The sequence below is a fragment of the Dermacentor albipictus genome, chromosome 5, assembly GCF_038994185.2.
Source record: "Dermacentor albipictus isolate Rhodes 1998 colony chromosome 5, USDA_Dalb.pri_finalv2, whole genome shotgun sequence".
Taxonomy (NCBI): domain Eukaryota; kingdom Metazoa; phylum Arthropoda; class Arachnida; order Ixodida; family Ixodidae; genus Dermacentor; species Dermacentor albipictus.
In genome coordinates this window covers 152,883,761-152,908,984 of record NC_091825.1, presented here as the reverse complement: position 1 = coordinate 152,908,984, position 25,224 = coordinate 152,883,761, and the positions used below count along the sequence as shown (strand labels likewise).

Sequence of the window (25,224 nt, the reverse complement as noted above, 5' to 3'; positions counted from 1 at the left end):
TCTGTGCCGATCTGACTTCTTCCACGCAGCACGAGTTCCATTTAGAAGTGTCTTTCGATGCATAACGTAATGTTGGTAAAGAGAGCCGTGGCGCTGTACCATCGCTACACCACTAACCATCGCTAGCTAGGATGTCTCGATGCTCCCGTGCGGAGCGCAAATGCGCCCAAAACACTCGGGAACTTGCACAGGATGGCGGGAGAATTGGTGGCGCCCAACAACACGCTCATGCTACCGGTGCATTATTTTAAAATCTAGTACAGACGCGTTGTGATCAGGTCCGAAGAGGCACGCGGGAAAGCGCACTTGCGCAATTTCGTAAGCGTATACAACTCGCCGTGGTTGCCTTTGGCGTTGCACTGCTAAGCAGGGTGATCGAATCCTGGCCACGGCGGCCACATCTCGCAGCTGTGAAGGTGTTGTAGTCAACGTTGAGAAGCGTGATTGGCCTCTATTCCTCTGGACGAACTGATGATGGATCGAGCTTAGGTATCGGCGCAATACGACCGTCGCGACGGGGCAGAAATGCAAAATCGCCCGTGGTACCGTGCATTGGGCGCGCGCTAAAAAAACAAAAGGTGGTCGAAATTAATCCGGTGTCCCCCACTGCGGCGTGCCTCACAATTAGATCGCAGTCCTGGCACGTAAAAGCACAGATGTTAATTTTAGTTAATTTAATATATCGGGAGAATGACTGGAGTAGTGTCCCTGCATAGACTGAGAGTCGACACCTGCGCCTGACCTTGACGCCGCTTTCTTAAAAGAGGCATCTTTGTTCCACTTTGATAACATGTCGCTCTAAGCCGAGCGCACAGGGGGGCAGACTTCCCCCCGAAAGTTTGGGCAGCTCGGGAGGAATGGCATAGTCGTGTGTTCCATGTCCCATGCGTGCTATGTTGTGCATGACATTGCGCTCACTATCTACCAGCTTCGATCATTCAGCATTGGTCAAAAGATGACATGCTCTTGAATTAATGAGGACAAGATGTACAATTAAGCTCTAGAACCATTACTAAGTTAGCATCCTTAACGTTACCGACCACTTCTTTGAAAAGCACAACGCAATACTTTTGCGTTTTTCATTTATTCCGCGAAATGTCCGCGAAATGTCCTGATGTAGATAGCACGCGAAAATGAAGGTGGTGTATGGGGAAAGCGCTGAAATATAGCTTTGTCCCTCCTAATTAAAAGCTCTCTGCACGCCTGTGGTTACAGATTTATCCGTTTCTTTAGTACGCCGGATATTGTTTAGTAAGCGCGCTTCTGTGCACAGCGCCGAAGCGTGCGGTGCTGTATACGTACGGGGGCAAGCGCGAATAAGCGTGGACTGCATGTACAATCGTACAAGCAAAGACGTCTAAATCCAAATTTCTAGCTAAAACAATGAAATTTAAAACGCATTTTATAGTCATTGACACTTTTCATTAGACCTATGCTATGAAATTAATACGCACGAGCCATGCTAGGGAAGAGTTGGAGCATTGACTGCTCGGTATTTGTTCGCGGCACCAGTATGTATAGTCATGCAGTGGGTTTTCTGCTTTCATTTATTGCCAGAATTGTATGGACACTCCAGGCGCATTTCTGCCGTCGTCGTTGCCGTGATGTGTAAAGTGCAAGGGCGATAGCCAGTGGCGTAGCAACAGGGGGGGCCGTGGGCCCCGGGTGCAAGGGGCCAGTGAGGGGGGGGGGGGCATATACGTCTGAAGACACCCCTCTTTCCATCGGCTACACCCAGCGGGGGTGTTGACAGAAGACCTATGGGCCCCGGGTGCCACGTGACCTAGCTACGCCACTGGCGATAGCATCGTTCCCGCGTGCCGTATGCTGTATGTGCGACTGAAAGCGTGCGAGGGTCGGCGGCTCAACCCCGCGCACTAGGGGGGAGTGTGGGGAGGAAGCGAGTGGGGGCGTTGTACTCCAGCTTCTGCTGTGTATAGCACGGCCGCGCGTCGGTCCAATCTTGAAACCCATCTGCGATGGGGACTGTTTCTGATAGCTTTGTGAGCGCTGTGTTTTCGCCACTTCGTTCGCATTGAAGCGTTCGCTTGCTGCTGCTGCCGTGCTTCCTCACTGCAGCGTTTTGACAGCGAGTGCGCGCGGTCGAGTGAGAGGTGTTTATGTTGGTTTGTGTGTGCGTGACATCGTGCTTGTTAATTTAGTTAGCAAGCGAATACTTAAAAGTTTATTCAGTCGATAGAACTGCTATCCTTACTTCGTATAGCTGTCTACTAATTTGCTATTGCAATCGATGCTTTGCCTTTTGACCAAGACTGCGTCTTTATTTTACAGTAGTTTACATCTAGGTTAAGTGACTGGGTGTTCTTCAAGTACACAGAATTGTCAAATGTGTTTCAGTACCATAATACACGAAGCATGGAGTCACTTGGAGAAGTACAAAACCTCATTGACATTTTTGAGTTATGTGGTTTGCTGCTGTAAATCTAAGAAATGTAAAAAATAATTTTCCTTTCAGCAGGCAGAATTATAAGTGCCTGAAGGGGATGAAGGTGGTTAAGCAAAATGAGAATTCTGCATGTGGAGTAAACACGGATAACACAAAGATGAGGGATTTTATATTAACCAAACTTTTTGAACATGCCAGAGAAGGTGGCACTAGTGATGGAGCTAGCTATTGGAACCATCCTGTCATGGCTGGCAGAGCATGCCACCACTCAAGTCCCATGCCAATCCATCAGATGTTGTACACCATTGTTCTCTGCCTTTACATGGCCCCGCCAACCCACCAGGGATAAGATTTCTCTGCTTTGACTTCAGGTGGTGACACTGCCTAGTTGTGACGCCCAAGCATATCTGCCCAGTAGCCATCCCACTTACTCCTTCATAAGAACAGGGGGAAGAAGTGCTGGGGTTTTGAAAATTTGAAAGTACAGGCAGCCATTTGAGCAAAATCCTGAAGTCCCAGCATCAGTTATAGTAAAAATACTTCAATCAGATGTTGCAGATAGTACTGTCTAGCTATTGTGCAAGTTTTTTGTCATGCTAAAAAAGTGTTGCTAGGCGCCTTCAAGACAAAGTTATGGTGCCATAGACTGCTGTCACATTTGTGCAGAAAGAGCTACTATTCAGTGTTTTGGGGCACAAACACACAAGGCCACTGTGTCTACTCCTTTTCTTTTATTAGAAGTGCCACTCCTCCACACTGCAATGTGGAACTGGCACTCTTTGGAAGTGGATATCTTAATGGATTTGAATATGCACATGACACCATGCTCATGGCTGGCTAACTAACAATCTTCTCTATAAACAGTGGGGCGAGCGGCTGTCCACCACAGGTGCTTGGGATTGCACCACTGCACAGCTAGTCCTCCACACACACACACTCCTGCTCGTGCACAGGATGTCCACATTCACTGGTACTGTGAACTGGTGCCAAATGGTGTTGCTCCTAGTTGCGATGGGTCCTCCATTTGTGGATTCACTGCAACAAGGTGTGTGACCACAGAAAATGAGACACTTGGGCCCCACATTTAGCTATGGTGAGATCATTACGTGATGTTAAGATGCTGTACTAGTACAAACGAACGAACAGAATTAGGAATACTGCTGAAGGTAAGCTCTCAACAACTCAGAAAATAAACAAAATAGGTTTTTTAATTTCTAATTTGGAACTGCTGAGCCACAATGCTGTCATATCTGGCTAAGGAAAGCTTCTACTATATCTAGTTTTTCACTCTAAGTTTGATCAGAGCTTTTACCAAAGCAAGAAGTGGTACAGTCCCAGCGGTAAAAGATTAGTGGTGGCCGGAGCAGCAAAATCACGACATGCGAAGCCATTGTTCCCGAGTACGCAGACAGTGAGTGCCAGGCACATTCCATTTTCCAAAGCAAGTGTGGCCGGCAGAAAGCAACACACACACACACACACGCATCAACCATCATCAGCCTGGTTACGCCCAATGCAGGGCAAAGGCCTCTCCCATACTTCTCCAACTACCCCGGTCATGTACTAATTGTGGCCATGTCTTCCCTGCAAACTTCTTAATCTCATCTGCCCACCTAACCTTCTGACACCCCCTGCTACGCTTCCCGTCCCTTGGAATCCAGTCCGTAACCCTTAATGACCATCGGTTATCTTCCCTCCTCATTACATGTCCTGCCCACGCCCATTTCTTTTTCTTGATTTCAACTAAGATGTCATTAAATCGAGTTTGTTCCCTCACCCAATTTGCTCTTTTCTTATCCCTCAACGGTACACCCATCATTCTTCTTTCCATAGCTCGTTGCATCATCCTCAACTTTAGTAGAACCCTTTTCGTAAGCCTCCAGGTTTCTGCCCCGTACATGAGTACTGGTAAGACACAGCTGTTATACACTTTTCTCTTGAGGGATAATGACAACCTGCTGTTCATAATCTGAGAATGCCTGCCAAACGCACCCCAGCCCATTCTTATTATTCTGATTATTTCCGCCTCGTGATCCGGATCCGCGGTCACTACCTGCCCTAAGTAGATGTGTTCCCTTACGACTTCCAGTGCCTCGCTACCTGTCGTAAACTGCTGTTCTCTTCCGAGACTGTTAAACATTACTTTAGTTTTCTGCAGATTAATTTTTTAGACCCACTCTACTGCTTTGCCTCTCCAGGTCAGTGAGCATGCATTGCAATTGGTCCCCTGAGTTACTAAGCAAGGCAATATCATCAGCAAATCGCAAGTTGCTAATGTATTCTCCATTAACTCTTATCCCCAATTCTTCCCAATCCAGGTGTCTGAATACCTCCTGTAAACACGCTGTGAATAGCATTGGAGAGATCGTATCTCCCTGCCTGACGCTTTTCTTTATTGGGATTTTTTTGCTTTCTTTATGGAGGACTATGGTGGCTGTGGAGCCGCTATATATATTTTTCACTATTTTTACATACGGCTCATCTACACCTTGATTTCGTAATGCCTCCATGACTGCTGAGGTTTCGACTGAATCAAACGCTTTCTCATAATCAATGAAAGCTATATATAACGGTTGGTTATATTCCGCACATTTCTCTGTCACCTGATTGATAGTGTGAATATGGTCTATTGTTGAGTAGCCTTTACGGAATCCTGCCTGGTCCTTTGGTTGACAGAAGCCTAAGGTGTTCCTGATTCTATTTGCGATTACCTTAGTAAATACTTCGTAGGCAATGGAAAGTAAGCTGATCGGTCTATAATTTTTCAAGTCTTTGGCGTCCCCTTTCTTATGGATTAATTATGTTAGCGTTCTTCCAAGATTCCGGTACGCTCGAAGTCATGAGGCAATGTGTATAAAGGGCGGCCAGTTTTTCTAGAAAAATCTGCCCACATCCTTCCACAAATCTGCTGTTACCTGATCCTCCCCAGCTGCCTTCCCCCTTTGCATAGCTCCCAAGGCTTTCTTTACTGCTTCCGGCATTACTTGCGGGATTTCAAATTCCTCTAGACTATTCTCTCTCACATTATCGTCGCGGGTGCCACTGGTACTGTATAAAACTCTATGGAACTCCTCAGCCACTTGAACTATCTCATCCATATCAGTAATGATATTGCCGGATTTGTCTCTTAATGCATACATCTGACTCTTGCCAATTCTTAGTTTCTTCTTCACTGCTTTTAGGCTTCCGCCGTTCCTGAGAGCATGTTCGATTCTATCCATATTATACTTCCTTATGTCAGCTGTCTTACGCTTGTTGATTAACTTGGAAAGTTCTGCCAGTTTTATTCTAGCTGTAGGGTTAGAGGCTTTCATACATTGGCGTTTCTTGATCAAATCTTTCGTCTCCTGCGATAGCTTACTGGTATCCTGTCTAACGGAGTTACCACCGACTTCTCTTGCACACTCCTTAATGATGCCCATAAGATTGTCATTCATTGCTTCGACACTAAGGTCCTCTTCCTGAGTTGAAGCTGAATACCTGTTCTGTAGCTTGATCCGGAATTCCTCTATTGTAGTAATTGTAATGTATTGTATTGTAATAATTGTATTCCTCTAAATGTCATGGTAATATCATTGCTGTTCGCCACTTTGAACAATCTTTGCAGAGTAAACTTTCAAAACTTGATCACAGGAGCCATTCTGGATATGGTCAAATTCCAATATGTTTGCTTATGAGCCCTGTGAGCCAATAAGAGCCAACAAGATGGCAAATTTAACAATATAGCAAGGTTTCAGTATCCAGAATAGTGGTCAACATCTATTAACTTTGCGTTCCAACAAAATATGCAAGCAGAGCAAGAAAAAATAATTCTTTTGTCCAACGAAATGTGATGGCAGCACTGCTGTACTATTGTGACATCATGCTGTGCAGTTTGTCTAAATTTGCGAAGTCAGCGCGAGCTCAGCCTTTCAGTCAATACAAAGCAGCAAAAATGGACCTTCAGAAACTAGCTTTCACTGTTATAATGAAATCATTTCTTTACATTTACTTTTAATGTTTCATTTTTATGCCAAATGAAGCTTACCTGGTTTGAACTGCTCTGCAGAGTATCGTGTAAACAATATTCCAACACCTTCTATCAGAGCCAATAGAACACCCCCTGCAACCAAGGCACAAGGACATCAAATTAAAGTCTGAATACTATGCAAATACCTCAGGCACCCATACTAACAAATAAGAAAATTGATAATAACATCTCTTAAAGGGCCCCTCACCAGGCCACATAGCAAATTTTGGTTCTATGATGAAAGTTGATACGTGCCCACTTGGTAGTGTTATACCACAAGAATTTTTCAAATTATTTCATTAATAACAGATAAAAATATTTGAAGTGCTGTGAGCCCATAATTCTAGGAAGCGAGCGTTACTGCCAACATGACACTCTCTCCACTGGCCCCTACCACCCTGCACAAGCGAAATTCCTTCCCTAAGTTCCCCCATACTAGAGCCGGAGTGAGCAAGCAACAACTTTATCTGGAGCCGGAGGATCACATGACAAATATGTCACGGGCCCCGCCTTCTTTTCTCTCTCTCTTGCGTTCTTGTTGAGCGCTGCATTTCCAGTGACGGTTTCGCACACGAACTGTTGCATTTGTCTCATTTCGCGCAGTAGGTGATTTTGCGTTATTTGCACGAGAACAATGCTTATTTCTATAAATTTTAATTCACCTATTGAAGCAACAAATTAAACAAATAACTGATGTTGTCTTGAATAATTCTTGAAGACAGCACAGCCACGTACGTAGGTGCACTTGCACGATTGACGACTTTCCGGCTGGGAGAGCGGCACCCACAAGGAGAAAGGCAAATGACATTTGGTTTGAAATTTAAGTTCATCCCGCAGCACATTGGGATGTCATACTTAGCAGACTGTTAGCGAGTATTGTATGTACTGCACTTATGAGCTCAAAATTGTCAGACCTGGTGCGGGGTCCTTTAATACACAGACATGTTGATTTGGAATCTTTATAAGCACTTAATTTTTAAAGAAAATGCAAATAATGCACCAAGTACTGATAATATCAACGAATGAGAATGCCTGCATTTCCACCACCTTTTAGTAATATTGACAAGTTCATGCCATCTTAATAAGGCACCAGTAGATATGGAATCATTTACCAGTGAACAGAAACTTACCTATAACGGCTGATCCTACCATTGCTCCAGCACCATCTGTCAGAAACATGTAAAAAAAGAACTGTTAGTGTATCGTAAGGGAACAGCTGGTGGCAATAAAATGGAAGGCGCAGAAGATGTGCTCTTAAGACTGACCCCGATTTTTCAAGTGAATGACATGTTGTGACAGTGCGATTGTTGTTTCACTGCAGGCCTGCATGAACCGTATCACAGCTAATTTCTTGCAAGAATATCAGGGAAGAGGGAAGGGCGTATGCCATACTGTGATGTGCCTGTTCACACATTCCAATCACAGTGCAGACAAGACAAAGTGACACCCTCATGAGAGGCTGCCTGCCAATAAAAATAACTAGCCAACTCAATGCAAACAACCACACAGCCTAACCAGCAAGTAGTCCTTTACACTGTTTGACATTCTTGATAAATAAGACGCGAAATATTTAGAAGCAAGATTTGATGTTGTAACTACTTGCAAGTTTAATCTGTGCTGTTTTGGAATTTTAACAGCGTACTTTGAGTGCAGATATAATTTTTTGTGCTGTAGTGGTTTCTGCTGGCTGGCAACCTGAAAAGTGTTGCATGAACAACCTTGTAAAGGTATAGTGGGCTCAATGGCAGTGTTTTAGCTGGGTAGGCTTTCTTTTTCTTTTTTTTTCCCATCACATTTTTGTTTGCAAAAAGTGCGCCACAAGGGTCAGCTTTTATGTGTTTACATGCTTAAGCCTTACTTCTGACAGCCAAGATGGCTCCCGTGAGAGCCCCACTTGTGATTGAGTTCCACGGGTCTTCTTTTTTGCGAATCTTGACCATGGTGCAGTCTATTGTTGAGAACAAGCCACCCCACACTGCAAAGTTTCCTGCGCATACAGCATACCACTTATTGTCAATGATCAGCAACACATATACTAATACCAGCAACAACAGGTACAACTAGTAAGATTCTCTAATAGCCGTTAAGCCGTTATTTTTATTGAAGTGCAGAAAAGGAGTGAGGAAAATGTGGGTAAACTGCACAAAAAAACTTGATTTTAGGTAAGATTGAAGCAATGATAGAAAGGTTGCCCCTTCTCACCTCCTATGATGGGAGCTCTCTCTTTGATTGCACCCAAGCTGCCAAGAAGTCTGCGATTCACGCCCTAAAAAGGTAGGCAGTACTGTGTCAGCATGCTAATCGGGACATACATGAAATAAACGGGCACACATGCAACTTAACTGGCTTGTGAGCTAAACCTTCAAGGTTGCTCACAATGGTGCAAAGAAGGAAGTCATGCTTAAAGGGACACTAAAGTGAAATATGATTTCACCTGTTTTATTTATTTATTCAAGATCCTCACAGGCTTCGATGTGGAGTATTGTGTGAGCGGGGTTACAACAAGGTTAAACAATGAAAAAGAGCAAACAACTTGTACATAAACTCACCCTTATGGAAATGGAAGTTATACAGTAGTTAGCGATAAAGGTTGTAATCCAGTTTATACAATTCAGGCTTGAGTAAGAAATTTGTAAATGTACAGGCAATTCTATTTGAAACACGTTCACATGACATATTCACATAATCAATTCAACATCAAGATTTAAAATGTGCTCATAACTCATGTCTAATAGTCACAGGATTGGCAATATAAGCTATTGTGTCAGGAAGATCATTCCAATATTTGCGATTTCCACTGCATTTGTAAAGTACCGTCTTGCAATGCCAAAAACAACACTCTTAACATGAGAAGATGTTTGGTAAACCAGAAAACGTGCAAGAGCGTGCAAGATGTGTGACGCTGCTGCCTTGGAGTTCCTATACTTGCCCGCCGTGACATCAGGTAATTCTGAGGGCATCTGCTGGGTCCTAGTTAATGTTTTATGAGTAAAAGCGGACTACATTGTGTTCTAAAGTTGCCAAGGACTCAACATGGCAAGAATCTGAAACTTTCACTGAGCTCAACGCTATCCAAATACAACAATTACCTTGAAATCCATGACGTCACACTGATGCACCAGCTTGACAGTTTCGATGCAAAATTCAAAAACTTAAACTTTGACCTTCGTTTTCTGATAACAAACCTATTATTGAAAAATTAACAACACTAGGGTTTTCAAACAATGCTTTATTAGTCTAAATTGATGAGTGTATTTCTTTAGTGTCTGTTTAAAAATGTGACGGAAGGTCAGTGTGCCCCAATAAAAGTACTTTGCACTATAATGTATAAATTTATGAATTTTGTTTAGGTACATGATTAAGGTAAACAGTTTATTGCACGTTAAAAGCTAGTGATAATACTTTTACTGAAGAAGAGGGCAAGAGTAATATGTGAAGCAGTAAGAACTAAAGCCAGGTGCTTGCTTACAAGTGGCACCAACTGCAGGGCAACTTTTAAGTAAAAAAATTCCACACCTTGACAATGTTAGTCATAAAATTATGCGGGTCCCATGCACTGTGAGAATCAACGTAAGCAAAGCTTTCTGTGCTGTTTGCTTTAATTGACAACAATTAGTGGTGATTTTTATGGCGAATGATTAATTTCTTTGTTTAGTCCAACACAAGAGCAGCGAGTTGATGTTAAACTTGCGCGCACCACAGCTGTTTGTAGGTGTAGTAAACAGAACACACAGAGGGAGGTGTTTGCTTGAAGCATTGTTGTGCGCCATACTTCATAACCTCTGAGAGGTTGAGCATATTCATTGCCTCATTTGGCACATTGCATCATGAAAGAAGTATTAAAATTTACTTGAATTATGGGGCTGTATATACCAAACCCACAATCAGATTATGAGGCTTGCCGTAGTGATGGACTCCAGATTAATTTTGACACCTTGGTGTTCTTTAACGTGTCCCTAAATCTAAGTGCACGAGCGTTTATTTTGCCCACATCATAATGCGGCTGCCGCGGTCAGGATCAAACTTGCGACCTCAAGCAATGCCATGGCTGCAAAACAACTGCAGCAAGCACAGAAGTATTGATTTGACGCGTGACCGCTTCTCTACTGTTGCCTAGACCCTACGGTGCGCTTTAATTCTGCAGGCCCTGTATCAGTTGTCTGCTTGACTAATCTGCATGGTATTTGTTTTTCAGAAATAGCAGAAATGTACTGTACCTCACCTTGAAATAAAATTTATCCTGTTTGCCCGCAACCGCTATTGTGTATTGTTTCCTTGCCTTCTCATGTCACCTTTACCCTGTCTCCCCCTTGTATGGAGACTGTGAGCAAGACAGGCAAGGTTGTTATTCATTTGTTCTTGTGTCAGTTCTACCCATTCTCTCTAGCTTCCCTTAGGACTTGCACGTGAGTAGAAAGGTAAGCACTGCAATTTCTGCAATGCTTTTGCAGGGGGTCACGGTTAAGTACAGCGGTCAAGAGGCTAATGTGGCAATGCCCAGGGAGCTCCAGGGGACATTGTGCACACTCGATACGGAGCAAAAGTTAAAACGAGCTTCTCGCGTCACCTTTTTTCTCTGCCGCGTTCCTGTCATGCATACACATACTATGAACCACCCTCCGACACTGTGTGCCAGACAGCAGCGCCAGTTGGAAAGTCCAAGGAAGAGGCAAAGAAAGCTTGGCTTTAAGAAGCTTTTTCTTTTACTCTTCTCCTGTGATGCTCACGATTTAAAGGGGCCCTGAGCTACTTTTTATCGAAGTGGAGAAAGGCATTTGAAATGAAAATAGGCTATTTCGCAAAAACTTTGCCGCGAAAGGTAGTTCAATGCATTCAGCAGAAGCGGAGTTATTGGCAATCAAACACATCCTCTCCTGTGCTCCCGTTCCTTCTTCAATGCTTTGCACTGCAAAGGCTACGGCGCAGTGGGGCGTGCCCATGACATTCTGCCTTCTAAATGTCACCGTGGCACGCAGTGCAAATTTCACTTTGGATGTTGACAAGGATGCTACGACTTCTGATTTTGGTGCCTACAACACACTAAACATAAGCCAAACGTGGTTGTCCTCATTGAGCCACAGTGCGCTTAGCCAGTAGACTCGTGGCAGCTGTGGTATCTGCACTATGTAGCTGACTGCAGCTACCAATAGCAGTTATGTATGGGTATCTGCTTTACTACAAAATAAAGCATAAGCCTGCCTCCTTAAGAGAGTAAGGAGGCAGGCTTCTGTTGAAAAGAGCATTTGAGAGAAAGGTGACGTCGCGATCCGCTTGTGTGCTCCAAACACCGCATATGACAACAAAACTTGGCTGAGATGTTCACAACAGCATATGCTACCTGCAGACTAGGTTATTTGACCCAGCCTAAGGGGTGGTTCAGGGCCCCTTAAAGAAGTCACATAGTTTCGAAATCAAGTGAGATCAGCAGAATAGCAGCTTTTATTGAGAAACCACTGTCGCAAGGTCAATGAATAATGAAAATGCATAAATTTTTGTAGTTGCATTTCAGTAATCCTCAAACTACTGCCTGGAAGCAATGAATACAGTTCACAGACCTGACAAGGTCTGTGAACTGTAACTGAATCACTACCACAAGAGTCTGATATCCAAGGGCTAGCCCAGACAAGCTACTGGCCTCCCGACTCACCGAGGGTGCATTTCTGAAGCCCTTTATGCTCTGAAACACAGCACCACCAATGGCACCCATGGTGAAGGCACCACCGCAGTCATCTACAATGCGCCATGGGCTGAAGGAGAAAAAAGGATACATTTATACAGCTTTATCACGAGCCACGTATATTAAGTAACTGTATTAGGCAACTTGTTGCCATATCTTACAGACACTTCCATATGCAGATACTGCTCTAATAAAACAGGTTATGTGACTGGCATCTAGTGCACATTGTGTTCTCAGGTGCAGTGAGCAAGAGGTGGACCTCAGTACCTTCCACCATGTACCTCATGTATGCGCACTGATATCCATGCCCCATGGGCACAAAAAATGACATTCGTTCGTTAATGCCTTCAGTTCGCTAACGACTTTTTTTTTTAAAGCGGTGCTGCCACATGCTGAAATTGAATGACACTTGATGTGGTGATGTCGATGACAGCATCTTCTGAAGTGAGCCATGTTAAGGTAGTGAATACAAATATGCATCTACAAATATACTTTACGCCTTCATAAATAGTGAATCATGAAAACAAGCATACTATAGTGCTATTAGCTTGAGTTTGTTGCTCTCCTTTACAACAATGCAACCAACCATAGCAACTTCGGCCTTCCAAGTCAAATCCGAAGCCCAAAATCAATATGGCATTAGGCCCGTCGAAATTGTTTCAAGGCTGTCTGTAGGAGGTTCACCAAGTAAAACTCCTTGCAGGAGTGTTGTAGTTTAAAGTTATGCATAAATTATTTTTTACAAGGTACAGACTGTTTCAAATAGTTCAATTATGCAGCACTGCGCAGGCTATGGTATCGAAGGTATACCACACGGGCACGGGTATGACAAGGCAAGAGGATGTCACTGCAAGAAGTTATGACTCTGGCACGCCCATGTGCAAAGCAAACTGGGGTAGTATTCTCTAAGTGCTGATTGGCTGTGGCGCCTCACTGCTGCGGACGCGCGCAGCCCAGCCAATCAGAACTTCAACAGCAGACCCAATGGACATGCCCACTAGATGGACTCTTACAGAATACCTCCACAGGTCTACTGCTAGTTGAGAGCAAAATAACGCAGGCTCAAGATTAATTTTGACAACCTGGATTTTTTTTTTTACGTGCCCTCAAATGACGGTACACAAACGCTTTTGCACTCCGCCCCAATCAAAATGTAGTTGCGAGGAACGGGTATCGAACCTGCGACCTCGCGCACAACAGCAGAACGCCAAAGCCACCTCGGCAGGTCCAGATAATTTCCTAACTTGTCCAGCACTTTGACACCATGACGCTGGTGTGCGATTTGTTAATCATAATTTTTTATGATAGTGGATACCTTAATTCCATTCCACAATATTCGTAATTCAATTTCACGAAAGGAACAAATGAACGATAAGCTGAACAACCGCGATAAAAGACAGTGCATTGTACACTGTTCTACCTTTTATTATATTTCTTTAACATTACACAAGAAAATACCGTTATTGAAGCGCATGGCTTTTTATGTACGTTTTTACTGCCTGTGCAAGAAATAAAACACGATGACCACAGATGTCAGCTGATGTTGCGACCCCGCAATTCATTCAGATTCCGACCTTGGGAAGCTATATCATAGCTTTCGAAGGCACAGGTGGACTGTCACCAAAAGGTTGCTTGATCCGTAACAACACCTGCCAAGTGTATTCACGGCGTAAGTGTCGGTTTGTTACCAGTAACATAAGTGCATGCGACGCACAGCTATGCCCTTTGTGAATGTTGTAAGATCGTAGTTTCACTGTTAACAAGAGTTGTCACAATGCGCACCAACAACCACGCCTGCTTTAAATGAAAATGCAGGTCAGCTTTTCGGTTAAAGGCTAGCGATATTTTTTCGAACACGCACACCTACCGAACAGCTTTTGATCAGTTGTGAATGACTTGATTTCGACTTGACCGTAGTACCTCAACATCTCACAGCTATGATGCAATAGCGGCTTGCCCGAACTGAAAGATAACCGACAGAGATTCGACTGCAGTGTATCGGGGCCACGCTCTAAAGCCTCCTACGTCTTGGTGAATGATTTTAGGCGCTCTCGAGAGGTTAAATAAGGGGAAAATTGGAAATTACCATGGTTCACGTGCGTATTCTTCCATGATGTTTTCGGAGGAGGCGAACGAAGGAGGAGGAGGAGCGCTAGATTATGTGGCCAGACATTACTTCGCGAGCCCGTCAATGGCGCTCTAAAAAATAATAACTTTTAAAATTGGTACAGAAATACTTTTGTAACTTGCATTAGTTTTTAGGTAAGTGGTTGTATATATGCAATATTATTTGTATCATTATGCACCACGTTTTGTTTTTGGGGTTATGCCGGTTGCTGTTATACGCCGTTAGATGGCCAGTCAGGCCAGCAATCAAGAAAAAAAGAAGGGAAAGAACACGCAGCGCGCGCGTAATGCGAAGACTAGGCAACTAAGGTTTTTGATATTAATCAACTATGTTAATCGAGGCAAAGATCGTCCGGTTCGACCGCTTGCTCTAAACGTGTGTATTTGCTAGCTGTGTCTAAAGAGGCCTATCAAGGAGTAAGTGGATTCTGTCATACTTTTCAGGAAGCTAATGGCTCCACTATCCAACGACTCGCTTGGGAAGTTGGGGTGCGCGTATGCGCGTTGCCACTCAGTGCCACGCATTTATCAGTAGCCCAGTATTGTCGGCTATTGCGACTACTGAGTACTACCTAATATAAGCCCCAAACATTGCGTAGCTGGCGTGGTCGTCTAATTGTCTTTCGACGATGGGGTGTGCCATGTCGTGTCGTTGCTGCAGCGAGTGAGCAGGCTCGAGCTCACCGCTCTTGTGACGCCTTCAAGCTGGAATAATGTCCTTAGTGACTCGGAAGCAGCCGTACATAGCCGTGTACGCATTTCACGACCCATTAAGCACGAATCGACGCAACCGATGAATTCACTTTCAATTCCGTCTGAATTAATCTGGGGTATGAAACGTGATCTGGAAGTTTTTAGGCCTGTTTTTTCTGCAAAGGTTGTCAGTACCATTCTTAATCTTATAATGCTATGAATATAAATTTCTTTCGCTTGCGACTTTCAACTATGGTGGGCCCACTGTGCAGCTGTTGGACATAACACCTGGTTAAATTTTGTTACCTGTCACGTTTGAAATTTGCGCCTATGCATTTGATGGCTTCATCCATGGTAAACATGTTAGGCCATTTTAGAGGCTTTTCTCCTTTCCTTTCTTTTTTTCTTCTTCCTGTTAGTGAAAGTAAAATGCCATAGAATGGTGCATGATTTGACCAGCAAAGTGTCTATTGGATTTTTTTTTTTTTAGGTTGCACTGTGCTGCTGAGCATTAGTGCTCATTAGTGTTAGTTCCAGCCATGGCTACTGCATTTCAATGGGGGTGAACTGCACCTGCGACCACTGTGTTTGCTGTTGGGCTAGTTGGTACATGGTGCTAAGGAAAAAACAGCGCAAGAAATGGGATAAAACAAGAAGTACAAGCACAAGGTGTACTTTGAGTGAAGCAATCCTGGAACGTGCAACAGAAAACATGATGGCTTTTGTTCCATGCCATAGGAGTGGTGTATCAAATACCGCTGTTTTGCTGTCATTCGCACTTCATGGAAGTGAGGCGGTGCTTAAAGGGACACTAAAGACAAATATTAAGTTGAGCTAGACTGACAGTTTATGCTTCTATACTAACGAATTTTTCATTCATAATCAAAACAGCTTTTGTGAGCAAAAAGATGACGAAAATAGAAAATCTGAGTGGCGCCAACTGTTGTTTACTATGATACCTAATGTGTGGTGCTTTCAGAGAGAGTGGCCGCAACCTACCACTGCAAACGGCATTGCTTTTCACTGTTTACAATGGCTGAGATGGCAATGTGTGGTATTTGACCACTTTACCGGCTCTGGCAGATGAGGCGTAACCTGAACCCAAGCAGAGCCACAGAGTGAGTCACGCTAGCTGAACACTTACGCCCACCAGGCAATATGCTTCGTATATAGAGCTTAATAAAGAGTCTACAAAAGACATAACAGCTTAGAGGGCGGTCACATGGAGATGACACCAAATCCTCCGCTTTGATGCAGGTGCTTTAAATTGAGAAGCAGCAGTGCGACCTTTGACGGCAATTTCCTAAGCAAAGACTGATATATTGGCATACAGGAAACGATGATAGACTTCTACATGAATACTCTGTCATTCTAGCTCGACCTTTTTTTCTTCAGTCCCTTTAAGTGACCGCCTCGGAGAACACACAGGCTCCCTGACGTCTGCTCTAAGTAGCAACCTGGCCTTGCACTGCCGCTCTTGTGGATGTTGCCTGATGTTTGGTGGGACTCGCATTTTATTTGGACACTAAGACCAGTGCGCTTCGGAGGTTCTTGAGGCCTACACTATACAGTGTGAAAGAAAAACATGTGAGCGCGCTGTTGGTGTTTCTCATAGGAAGAGTTAGCCTACTTGGACAGTTATTAGAGACCGGATGTTTAGGTGCTAGAAAATTAAGTTTTAAGCACCTATAACAGGCACTAAAAGCATCATTTAAAGCATAAATAAGGGCCAAATACCGTCCTTTAGGCATGTATAAGCTCAATAAGAACTTCCACTGTGAATCTGAGGATAAATTACAATTTTTTAAGGAACACAGCTCACTAAACCCATGTTTAGTGAAACTCGCTTGATTTGCTCGATTAAATGGGATGAGACAAGTTGCATAGGTTAGAAGACTTATCTGGAATTTAGTGTGACTAGACACCATTAAGAAAGTTGTGAAAGCACTAACAAACAAGTAGCATTTCAAGATTTTTGGGTTTTGTGTTGAACCTTTTTTCACTGAGTATTGGTTTGTATGCAGAAAAACTATGTTCAACAACTTCCACCGAAGTTAGGAGCACATATTTGTATTTCCATGTGTTTGATCATCCAATGCCCTCTGAAATTCCAGAATGTGCACTGGTCAGAATCTTTGATAGTTCTTTCAGTACAGAAAACTTGACATCTTTGCCTGAAACAGACTGAAGCTATTTTAATTGCTGTTTTGAAATCTGATCTGTGGGTTAAGCGCATCGGCTTTTATACATGACTCTTGGGAAGAGTCTAGTATAATGGCTGGTGCCCGCTTGCCTTACAAAAATTGCAACACTATTTGCATCACGCACACAGTTTGATTACACAAGATTTGGCGACAACGTAGGCAGCAAATGGAATCAACAATAACATTTGAGAAAGTTGCGATGCAGGTGAGTGCACTGAACAATAACATCAAGTTTTTACCGCTTGAAAGCGGTCCCCAGAAAAGGATGAACAAATGATAAACAATGTACGTGATCAACAGCGATGGCAGTGGCATAGCCCCCCTCTGGCTACGCCAGTGCCTTGTTCACATAGTGGCCGCAACACAGTGAACGCAATATGTTAATTTTTGGGAAGAATTCCAACAATGGCATTTTTGCTCCCCAACGCCGCTCTTGAAATCTTCAGCTACGAATTCAGCACTGCAAACCTCTGTCGGCGGCATTGCAGGCTTCCCAGTCTGCATACTTTCACCATCCATTCCATTTTAAGACATGCCTGCTAGCAAACTTATATGGTCCTTGGCGGCTCAAATTCTGCACTAAGGTATGCAACATAAGTTGTTGCTTTTAAGTTTGTTTAATTGTATGTGGGAAAGATATTGTAGGTCTGGAGTACTGGCAACAGATGCAAAAATGCGCCCGATTTTGCGGAGGTATCATGCAGAGGCTGCAGATAATCTGCGAAGCATTTCTCATTTGCTGCTCTGCAACACACCAGTCTACGCACATTTAAAATACCATAGTTACTCGAATCTAGGCCGGCCTCGATTCTGAGCCGACCCCCTCAAGTCCAAAGCCAACAAATATATATATATATATATATATATATATATATATATATATATATATATATATATATATATATATATTACCTCGAACGTAGGCTGAACAAAAAAAGCAAGGACAGCGTTCACAAAATGCCAACAGCATTTATTGAATCCCAACGTGCAGAGCTCATTCATTGCCGTCGTCGCTGCTAGACTCATCGCTGTGTTCCTTGTCACTGTCACTTTCAAACAGTGCACTATCTTCGGTACCATCAAGCGCATTAGTTATGCTGCACTTTCTAAAGGCACGCATGATCAAAGTACCTGGGATTTCGTCCCACGCTGCAACTACCCAGCCCGCTAGCTGCGATAGCGATGCACGTCTGATGCGGCCCGTTGCCATTAGCATGTGGTCTTCGTCAGTCAACCAGTCCGTGTAATATTTCCACAGATGATCCTTGAAAGGTTTGTTGATGCAGACAAGTGGCTGCAACTGGCCCGTCATGCCGCCTGGTATGACAGCTTGTTGATGCAGACAAGTGGCTGCAACTGGCCCGTCATGCCGCCTGGTATGACAGCGAGGTCCCTGTTCGCTAAGGTGAGCGCAGCCTTCACATTGTCGGTCAAGTGCCCACGGTAAGAATTGACGATAAGGAGCGAGTTCTTTGTCAAAAAGGCTCCTGCATGCTGTCACCACACAATCTTAACCCGCTCTTCCACCATCGCACCCGTCATCGACCCATTCTCATTTGCCCGCACAATGACATTTCTTGGGAAAGTTTCTCGAGCAAGCAGTGTCTTCCTTTTAAATATCATATAAGGAGGGAGCATCACAGTTGCGCGCTGCTTCTCGTAGCCCGCAGAGCGCACCTTCACCTCCTTGGCACCCTTTTCATTCACGGTGTACACCGCTGGCATATCAAAATACACAGCCGTCTGGTCGGCGTTGCCGATTTGCCCAACGTTGTAGCCTGCTGCTTCTCTCTCGCAGCACGTAGCACTGAAAAGCTATCAGCTTTTCTTCGAAATCGCTTGGCAGCTTCTGGGTGATTGAAGTGCCACGTCGGAGGCTGAAGCCGAAGCGCTTCATGAATTTCTGAAGCCAGCTTCGGCTGGCTTTGAAATCCTTTGGCGTTAGGCCTCACTCCCTCAAAAGTGCCCCAGCTTTCGCTTGGAGCACTTCTGTTGTCACTGGAAGGGCAGCTGCCCTCTGCATCCGAACAAAGTCAGCCAAAACTGTCCACTTCGTGGTGACGGCCTTTCTTTCGTCCGCTAAATGCCATCCTCGTTGCGGGGCAGGAAAAAAGCTGTTGTCGCTGTCCCCTCCAACGGCGGACGTCTTTCTCATCGACGCCGAAGTTCCGCCCGGCTTGAAGGTTCGACGATGCCTCTGCGGCTATCACAACTTTTTGCTTGAAAGCGGCACTGTAGTGGCATCTCCTGCTTGGTGCCATCGCGATAACACCACGCCGCACACCGATACGGCCGACACGACACAGATCAAAATGGCGACGTCACTTTTGTACGGTTGGCTACTGGCACGGCTAGGAGCGGCTGCGGTGCTGACTTTTCTAGATGGCGCTAGCTATGCACCATATTTAGCAGTTTCAATGAAAAACTGGCACGTTTTTTAGAATCCTCGAATCTAAGCCGACCCTAGAGTATGGAATATGATTATTTGAAAAATAACTATCAGCCTAGATTCGAATAAATACGGTATATTTTGCTTCGTGCAAAATAAATGTTCGGTTAGAAGGCAGGGTTGTTTGTCTCTTCCTTGACCTTTTTCTTGCGCTGTTTTTGTCTTTAGCACCACCTGTGTACCGCACAGGTGATGAAAATTATTCTGGAAGCTATGGCATCTCATGTAGTCTGCGTTGCTTTCAAGGGACCGTGACACACCTTTCAAACTAATTGTAGAATTACATCAGTATAAAATTACGTTGCCTCATGAATCTTCTGCCACAAAATTTTTTCGACTACTTCAAGTACAAGTGAAGTTAGATGTAGCTATTGGACCGATTAGGTTGCTTTCCGTCTCCTTTCATTTCCACTAGCGCCCTGGAAGCTACACATGGGAGACAGCAAGTAGGCACAAGGGAGCAATGATCCACTGGCCCCACTCAAAGGTTGAACACAAGATGGCTTGAGGCAGCCACAGTATCTACGCTTTTCCTTTTGGATACCACTCGCAGCAGACATAGCAATGTGCAGCTTTCGTGTTTAGACCGCCACTGCAAAGATTTTAAGATTGAAGACATGTCTTTTTCATTTATTTAACTCAAATGAGCAGAAATTGTATTACTGAGAATGTTCTTGGTGATCACGAAATCGGCCAATAGCTATTGTGGGTCCAGCTGCTTTTAATGACATTGCATGACAATATTGCAGAAGCACGAGCTAGCGATTTTTCACTACTTTTGACGCAAGATTGTCAATTCCTTGCTGCATACACTGCAACAATATTTGGCTAGCATGTTCACAGGAGCGTCATTAATATCTTGCCATCATTTTCTTACTATTTTCAAGAAGTGTTTCATGGCCCCTTTAAGACATTCAGCTCTGTCTGCCAATCAGTCTTCCAGTGCAGCTCAAGCATATGCATTATTGTTTGCTAGGTCCATTTCTATATAATCTAGCACATGTCTATTTGCACAAGCTTTTGTTGCCCGGCAATATTATGAAGATATTGTTCAGAAAATATTGTTCGTTATACCTGCACTCAATATTATCTTCCATTTCTTTACCATGCTCTATTTCTGCTGTATACTTATATTGTGTTGTATAGTTTTCCATTTCTGCTATTTTAGTCATTGCATGCTGTCTTGTTGCTGCATGTATTTATTTATGAGTTTTGGTAATGTGATTAATAACCTGCCTATTTCTCATCATGTACCTTGTACACCCATGAGCAAAAGCATATGTACCACAGCCTCACTGAAAGAACTGTATTTGTAATTGAGACACACATCCTGAAATTGACTACTACACTGGAAATTTTGCAGTGTCAAGTTTTAACTGCATTGAAGTGTGCAATTAATAATCAGTTTCATTGCAGAATCCATCGTCTGTATACTTTGCTCATTTGTGTACATGTGCCCCAAGGAGGCTGCCCTGACAAATTTTTTGCATGACATTACCTTCTGTGCAACTTCTACATCATGTTATTGTTTGTTACTGATCTGCAATCAATTTTGCTCGTTTATAAGCAGATCAGCATGGCCAAGGCAAGTAATCCTGATGACCTTGAGACGATGCTTCAGCAGTGTTTCAACATTTGTATCACCCGCCAAGAACTGGAGGCCCCTACTACAGCCGTGGTCACCCGTGTGCTACGTGGAGCCTTTGAAACATTTGGCTTGAATGAGGTGGCTCTGGAAGTGCCTTGTTCTATACTGCCCAGTGAAGCCATGCACATCGAGGGCTCGGTGTCTCTGTCCCATTACCTGAAGCTGATGCAAGCAGTCTTTGGGCTGCTGGGTGTCAACGACGTGGGTCTGCAGGACCTTACCAATCCAAAGCCCAAACGCACTCGTCGGCTTTTCAAGATCCTCGTCAATAAATTGCTCTACACTACCAGCGTCTTCACCAAGTACACGGTTAGAGACCTTCTCTGCACCATTGCTAAATCTTGTGCCTCTAGCGACTGCTGTTGGAAAGAGCATCAGTAGTGTAGAATGCTATGCCATAATAGTCGAACCCCATTAAGTGGAATCCAACATGAGAAACTATCATTATATCTGATTGGTAGCTAATATAGCTAAACCTCGATATAATGAGCTTCGCTATAACCAAATGCTCAATATCAGAAAGTAGCATATAAATGGTGTGCAAAATGTGTGTACGTGCCTTGATCTACAGGAGGTAACTGGTTAATTAGTAACTTTAGTGGGCATGTTGTTGTTGCAAAAATTGAAACTGGGCAGTTAGTACTGTTTCTTAAATGCTGACGTTAGAAACAATTTAGACTTACTTTGATCTAAGCATGTTATATCCATGTCTGATTGTACAAGCACTCACACAAGGCAAGGCCATCCTTGTGTAGATTTGGAAGTTGTACTGTGGGACCAAATGGATTTGCCCTAGTTGGCATTTGGCTTTTGTACTCATAATTGTACTTTTGAGTTGTTGTGACCCGATTCTGGGGTTCCTGTTTGACTCGGATGCCACTCAGAGGGTTGCTTGCTTATGCCACTGGGGCACCTAAAACACGATAGCTGGTCTGCGCTATACCAGGATGTCGCACTTAGCTGGCTGAGTGGAACCACTCCATTGTGCGTATCTATTGCCGAGAGGTGCCTGTTGGTGTGGAGATGAGGTCAGGAGGTTTAGGGAAAGGAAAACTGGCTCCAGATATGGGAGCACACTACACGTCTGAGCACACAGGCCAGTGCACATGTCAGCACCAAAGGTGCTTGCTTTTCAAACAATCATTTTCCCTAGGTAACTGTGCGAGGGAATCTGACGACTGTGTCTCGGCCAATCATAATGATGGAACTGTTCAAAAATCCCACCTATGGTTGCACCACGATGCTGAACTCCTCCTCTGATGTCCAGCCTTTGAAGCAAGGATGAGGCAACCGGGAAACGGATTCACGATCTTTCCACGAAAGTCATCAACCCTGCTTCCTTGCTCTCCGTGAAGGTCAGCTTGTGACTGTCAGCTTGTGACTCCTGAGGCTGGCCTTCGTGGTCGCTACCGCTTCTGCGGATGGCGGCAGTTGTCGCCTTGAAGCGAGCTTCTTTGTTTGCATGTTACAGTCAGTGTTGGGCACCCTCGCCCTCAAGGCGGATGCTCATGAAGGGGCTGCCTTGTTGGGAGCGCCCAATGAATGCACAAGGCCGTTTTGGGATGTAACAGAGCCTGCCTTTACCCTCAAGTGCCCCTCCTTGAAAACTCCTTATTTTGGAAAAAGATATGCCCACAACCACCAACAAGCAGGCATGTTTAAACTACCGTTGCCATCGTGGAGCTAGACAACGGCAGACCAAACTGCTACACTACTTTTGTTGTTTTACTACTAGTTGGTTCACACCACAGCAGTCGTGCTCCATTTTAAAGCCCTACACTCAAAAAATGCCCGACAGAATGTTTCAGCCATTCAGCTTTAAAGGGACTAACATCTGACCAGAATGTGTTGCATGACGTTGATGGAAATGAAGTGACCATGATTTATAGTGATAGGATCCATCATGCTGTTAAGGATTAAAGTAGGAATTATAATTTTAAATTGTCAAAGAAAGTCTCAAAAACCAGTAAGTGGCACGACCTGGCGGCAGGGCCGGATTAAGAAAAATGGGGGCACTGGGCTAATGCGCCTGCAGGCCCCCTTTCCCTATACTGACCCCTCCCCCTCCCCGCCTGCTACGCTACTGGAAACATGCCATGTTTCATGTTAATTCCACCAAATGAAGAAGAATGAAATGCGATCAATGGGATTATTATTATTGTTATTATTATAAGGAAAACAACAAAACTTGCTTGAAATGCGTGCTGTTGCAAACACCAACACATATGTTCACTTTGTGATTTATCTGCATTCTGTTTTCAGCAAAAGCTAGGCTTTAAGGAAAAGTTTAGTGCACTCAAGACGAACAAGAACGTAGAAAAGACAACACAGCTCAGATGTCGAGCCTTCTGAAGCTAGGCTTTGTTTGCATCACTAAGTTTAATCCCGTGAGGAGACGCATGGTTGTATCCAAAACATCCTTTATTAAAATTCAAGCATCAGACTGCAGTAATCGTTATACACGTTACTCTATAAATATGCAATAGATATATACAATACTTAAGGCAATACAAACACCATAAAAATGTACTAGAATAGAGATAAAAATTACCAACTGTAACTACAAAACATTATTTGAAAATATTTTCGTTAAAGGTAAGACAAGCAAGGACACCAAATAAACGTGGCACTATAAAAAAAAAAATAGTTCTTTATAAGCATGCTAAATATCACAAGAAGAAGAAACAAGAGACGAAGAACGAAGATTTGCATATCTTAAAGGGACACTAAAGCGAAACAATAAATCAGTTTAGTCTAATGAAGCATTGGAGAACCCTGCAGGCAGTCATTTCAAAAAAATAGTTTGATTATTAGATGAGAAAGTGAAGGTCCAAGTATCAGCATTTGAATTTCGCGCCGATACATCAGCGTGACATCAGGGATTCCAAAGTATGTTTTCGCATTTGGGCCGCGTTGGCTGAATAAAGGCTCCCGAAACTTGCCATGTTTAATATTTGGTTCCTTTAGAACACAATGTTGTCAATCTGTACCGCTATGTATAATTAGTAGGCCCTAGAAGATGCCATCAAAATCCAAGACGTCACAGCCCCCAGATGCGGGAACTTAAGTAGGCGTCGCCACCCATATTTCGTTCTTTCGCTTTTTCTGGCTTACCAAACGTCTTATCGTTGTAAGAGTGGTGCTTTTGGTGTTGTAGGATGGTAATTTACTGATGCAGAAGAAATAATTTTTCACTTTAGCGTCTCTTTAAATTACACTGCTCAGCGTTTCATTGGCAACGTGGAGGCTGGCAGGCTACACAACGAACTTATTGGAACTATTCATGTATAGCTCAAACAGTCCTCTTTTGTAATGGTTTCTTTCACGCCTTCGCTTTGGCGAAATCAGATAGTTTTTTTAAAGGATAGATTGCGAAGGAGGTCACTTTCAACGGACATGATAGCAAGCGAGTTCACCTTGTCGTCAAGGAGGCTCGAACGAAGGTGATTTTTTATCAGCGACAACTTGGAAAACGATCGTTCAGTCTCACAGTTTGCCACAGGTATGCTTAAGTACATTCGCAAAGCAATAGAAAGGTTCGGAAACACATCAGTAAGCTTTCTTTCGTGCAGCAACTTCATTATTCCGAGGGGACTCGTGTCCTGGCAACAGAGTTGTGCAGAAAGTTAGCAAACTCAACGATTTCAGCGGAAAATGCTGGCTACAAATCATTTTTGTAGGTTTTCACCAACTCTCATCCTGCTGTGCCAGAGAATCCTCGTTCCCAACTTCTGTCAGCAATTTTAAGAATCCGAACCTTTCGCAGAGTTCAGTGCAGGCAACCTTTCGCACTGACAAAGCAGAGCCTAGACTGTCAAGTACAACGTTGTAGGTCTCTACGATAAACTTTTTCAGGGTGTCTACCGACCGGGAAAACCGGGAATTCTCAGGGAATTTGAATAGTCTGGAAATACTCAGGGAAAACTCGGGGAATTTGTGCTTCTATCAGGGAAAATTACCTGTAACTTTACTGAAAGGAAACGAAAGTCGTGTTAATGCTGGCTCCGCTA

General features: G+C 43.8%; 2 protein-coding genes across 6 annotated transcripts in view; one reads left to right on the top strand and one right to left on the bottom strand.

The window, feature by feature from the left end:
- Positions 1-3,123: 3,123 nt before the first annotated feature.
- Tim17b (Translocase of the inner mitochondrial membrane 17b) lies at positions 3,124-14,291 on the bottom strand. 2 transcript variants are annotated; one of them, XM_065432369.1, is made up of 7 exons: positions 14,180-14,291; positions 12,064-12,163; positions 8,619-8,682; positions 8,275-8,403; positions 7,547-7,582; positions 6,435-6,509; positions 3,124-3,442 (listed from the first exon to the last, which is right to left on the bottom strand). In XM_065432369.1, the coding sequence occupies exons 1-7, from the start codon at positions 14,203-14,205 to the stop codon at positions 3,372-3,374; spliced, it is 501 nt and encodes a 166-aa protein (XP_065288441.1). In that variant the 5' UTR covers positions 14,206-14,291; the 3' UTR covers positions 3,124-3,371. The 2 variants fall into 2 exon arrangements, with proteins under 2 accessions (XP_065288441.1, XP_065288442.1); XM_065432370.1 differs by lacking the exon at positions 14,180-14,291 and adding an exon at positions 13,961-14,110.
- A 146-nt stretch (positions 14,292-14,437) lies between these two features.
- LOC135902390 (coiled-coil domain-containing protein 69-B-like) overlaps positions 14,438-25,224 on the top strand; it is a 37,706-nt gene continuing 26,919 nt past the window's right edge. The window contains exons 1-3 of one of the 4 annotated variants that reach the window (XM_065432402.2): positions 14,438-14,637; positions 18,376-18,522; positions 21,137-21,523. In XM_065432402.2, the coding sequence (XP_065288474.1) occupies positions 18,376-18,522; positions 21,137-21,523 (534 nt within the window). In that variant the 5' untranslated portion in view covers positions 14,438-14,637. Of the gene's footprint in view, positions 14,638-18,375; positions 18,523-19,981; positions 20,054-21,133; positions 21,524-25,224 lie in introns of all 4 variants that reach the window. The other 3 variants (XM_065432403.2, XM_065432405.1, XM_065432404.1) reach the window with 3 other exon arrangements.

What these genes read in the sequence shown, in the direction of transcription:
- Tim17b (XM_065432369.1), bottom strand. Translation starts at nt 14,205, where the DNA reads ATGGAAGAATACGCACGTGAACCATG. An exon ending in GAGAGCTCCCATCATAGGAG is followed by an intron (nt 8,404 to 8,618) that starts GTGAGAAGGGGC and finishes CTGTATGCGCAG; the next exon opens with GAAACTTTGCAGTGTGGGGT. An exon ending in GGTAGGATCAGCCGTTATAG is followed by an intron (nt 6,510 to 7,546) that starts GTAAGTTTCTGT and finishes CCTTGGTTGCAG; the next exon opens with GGGGTGTTCTATTGGCTCTG.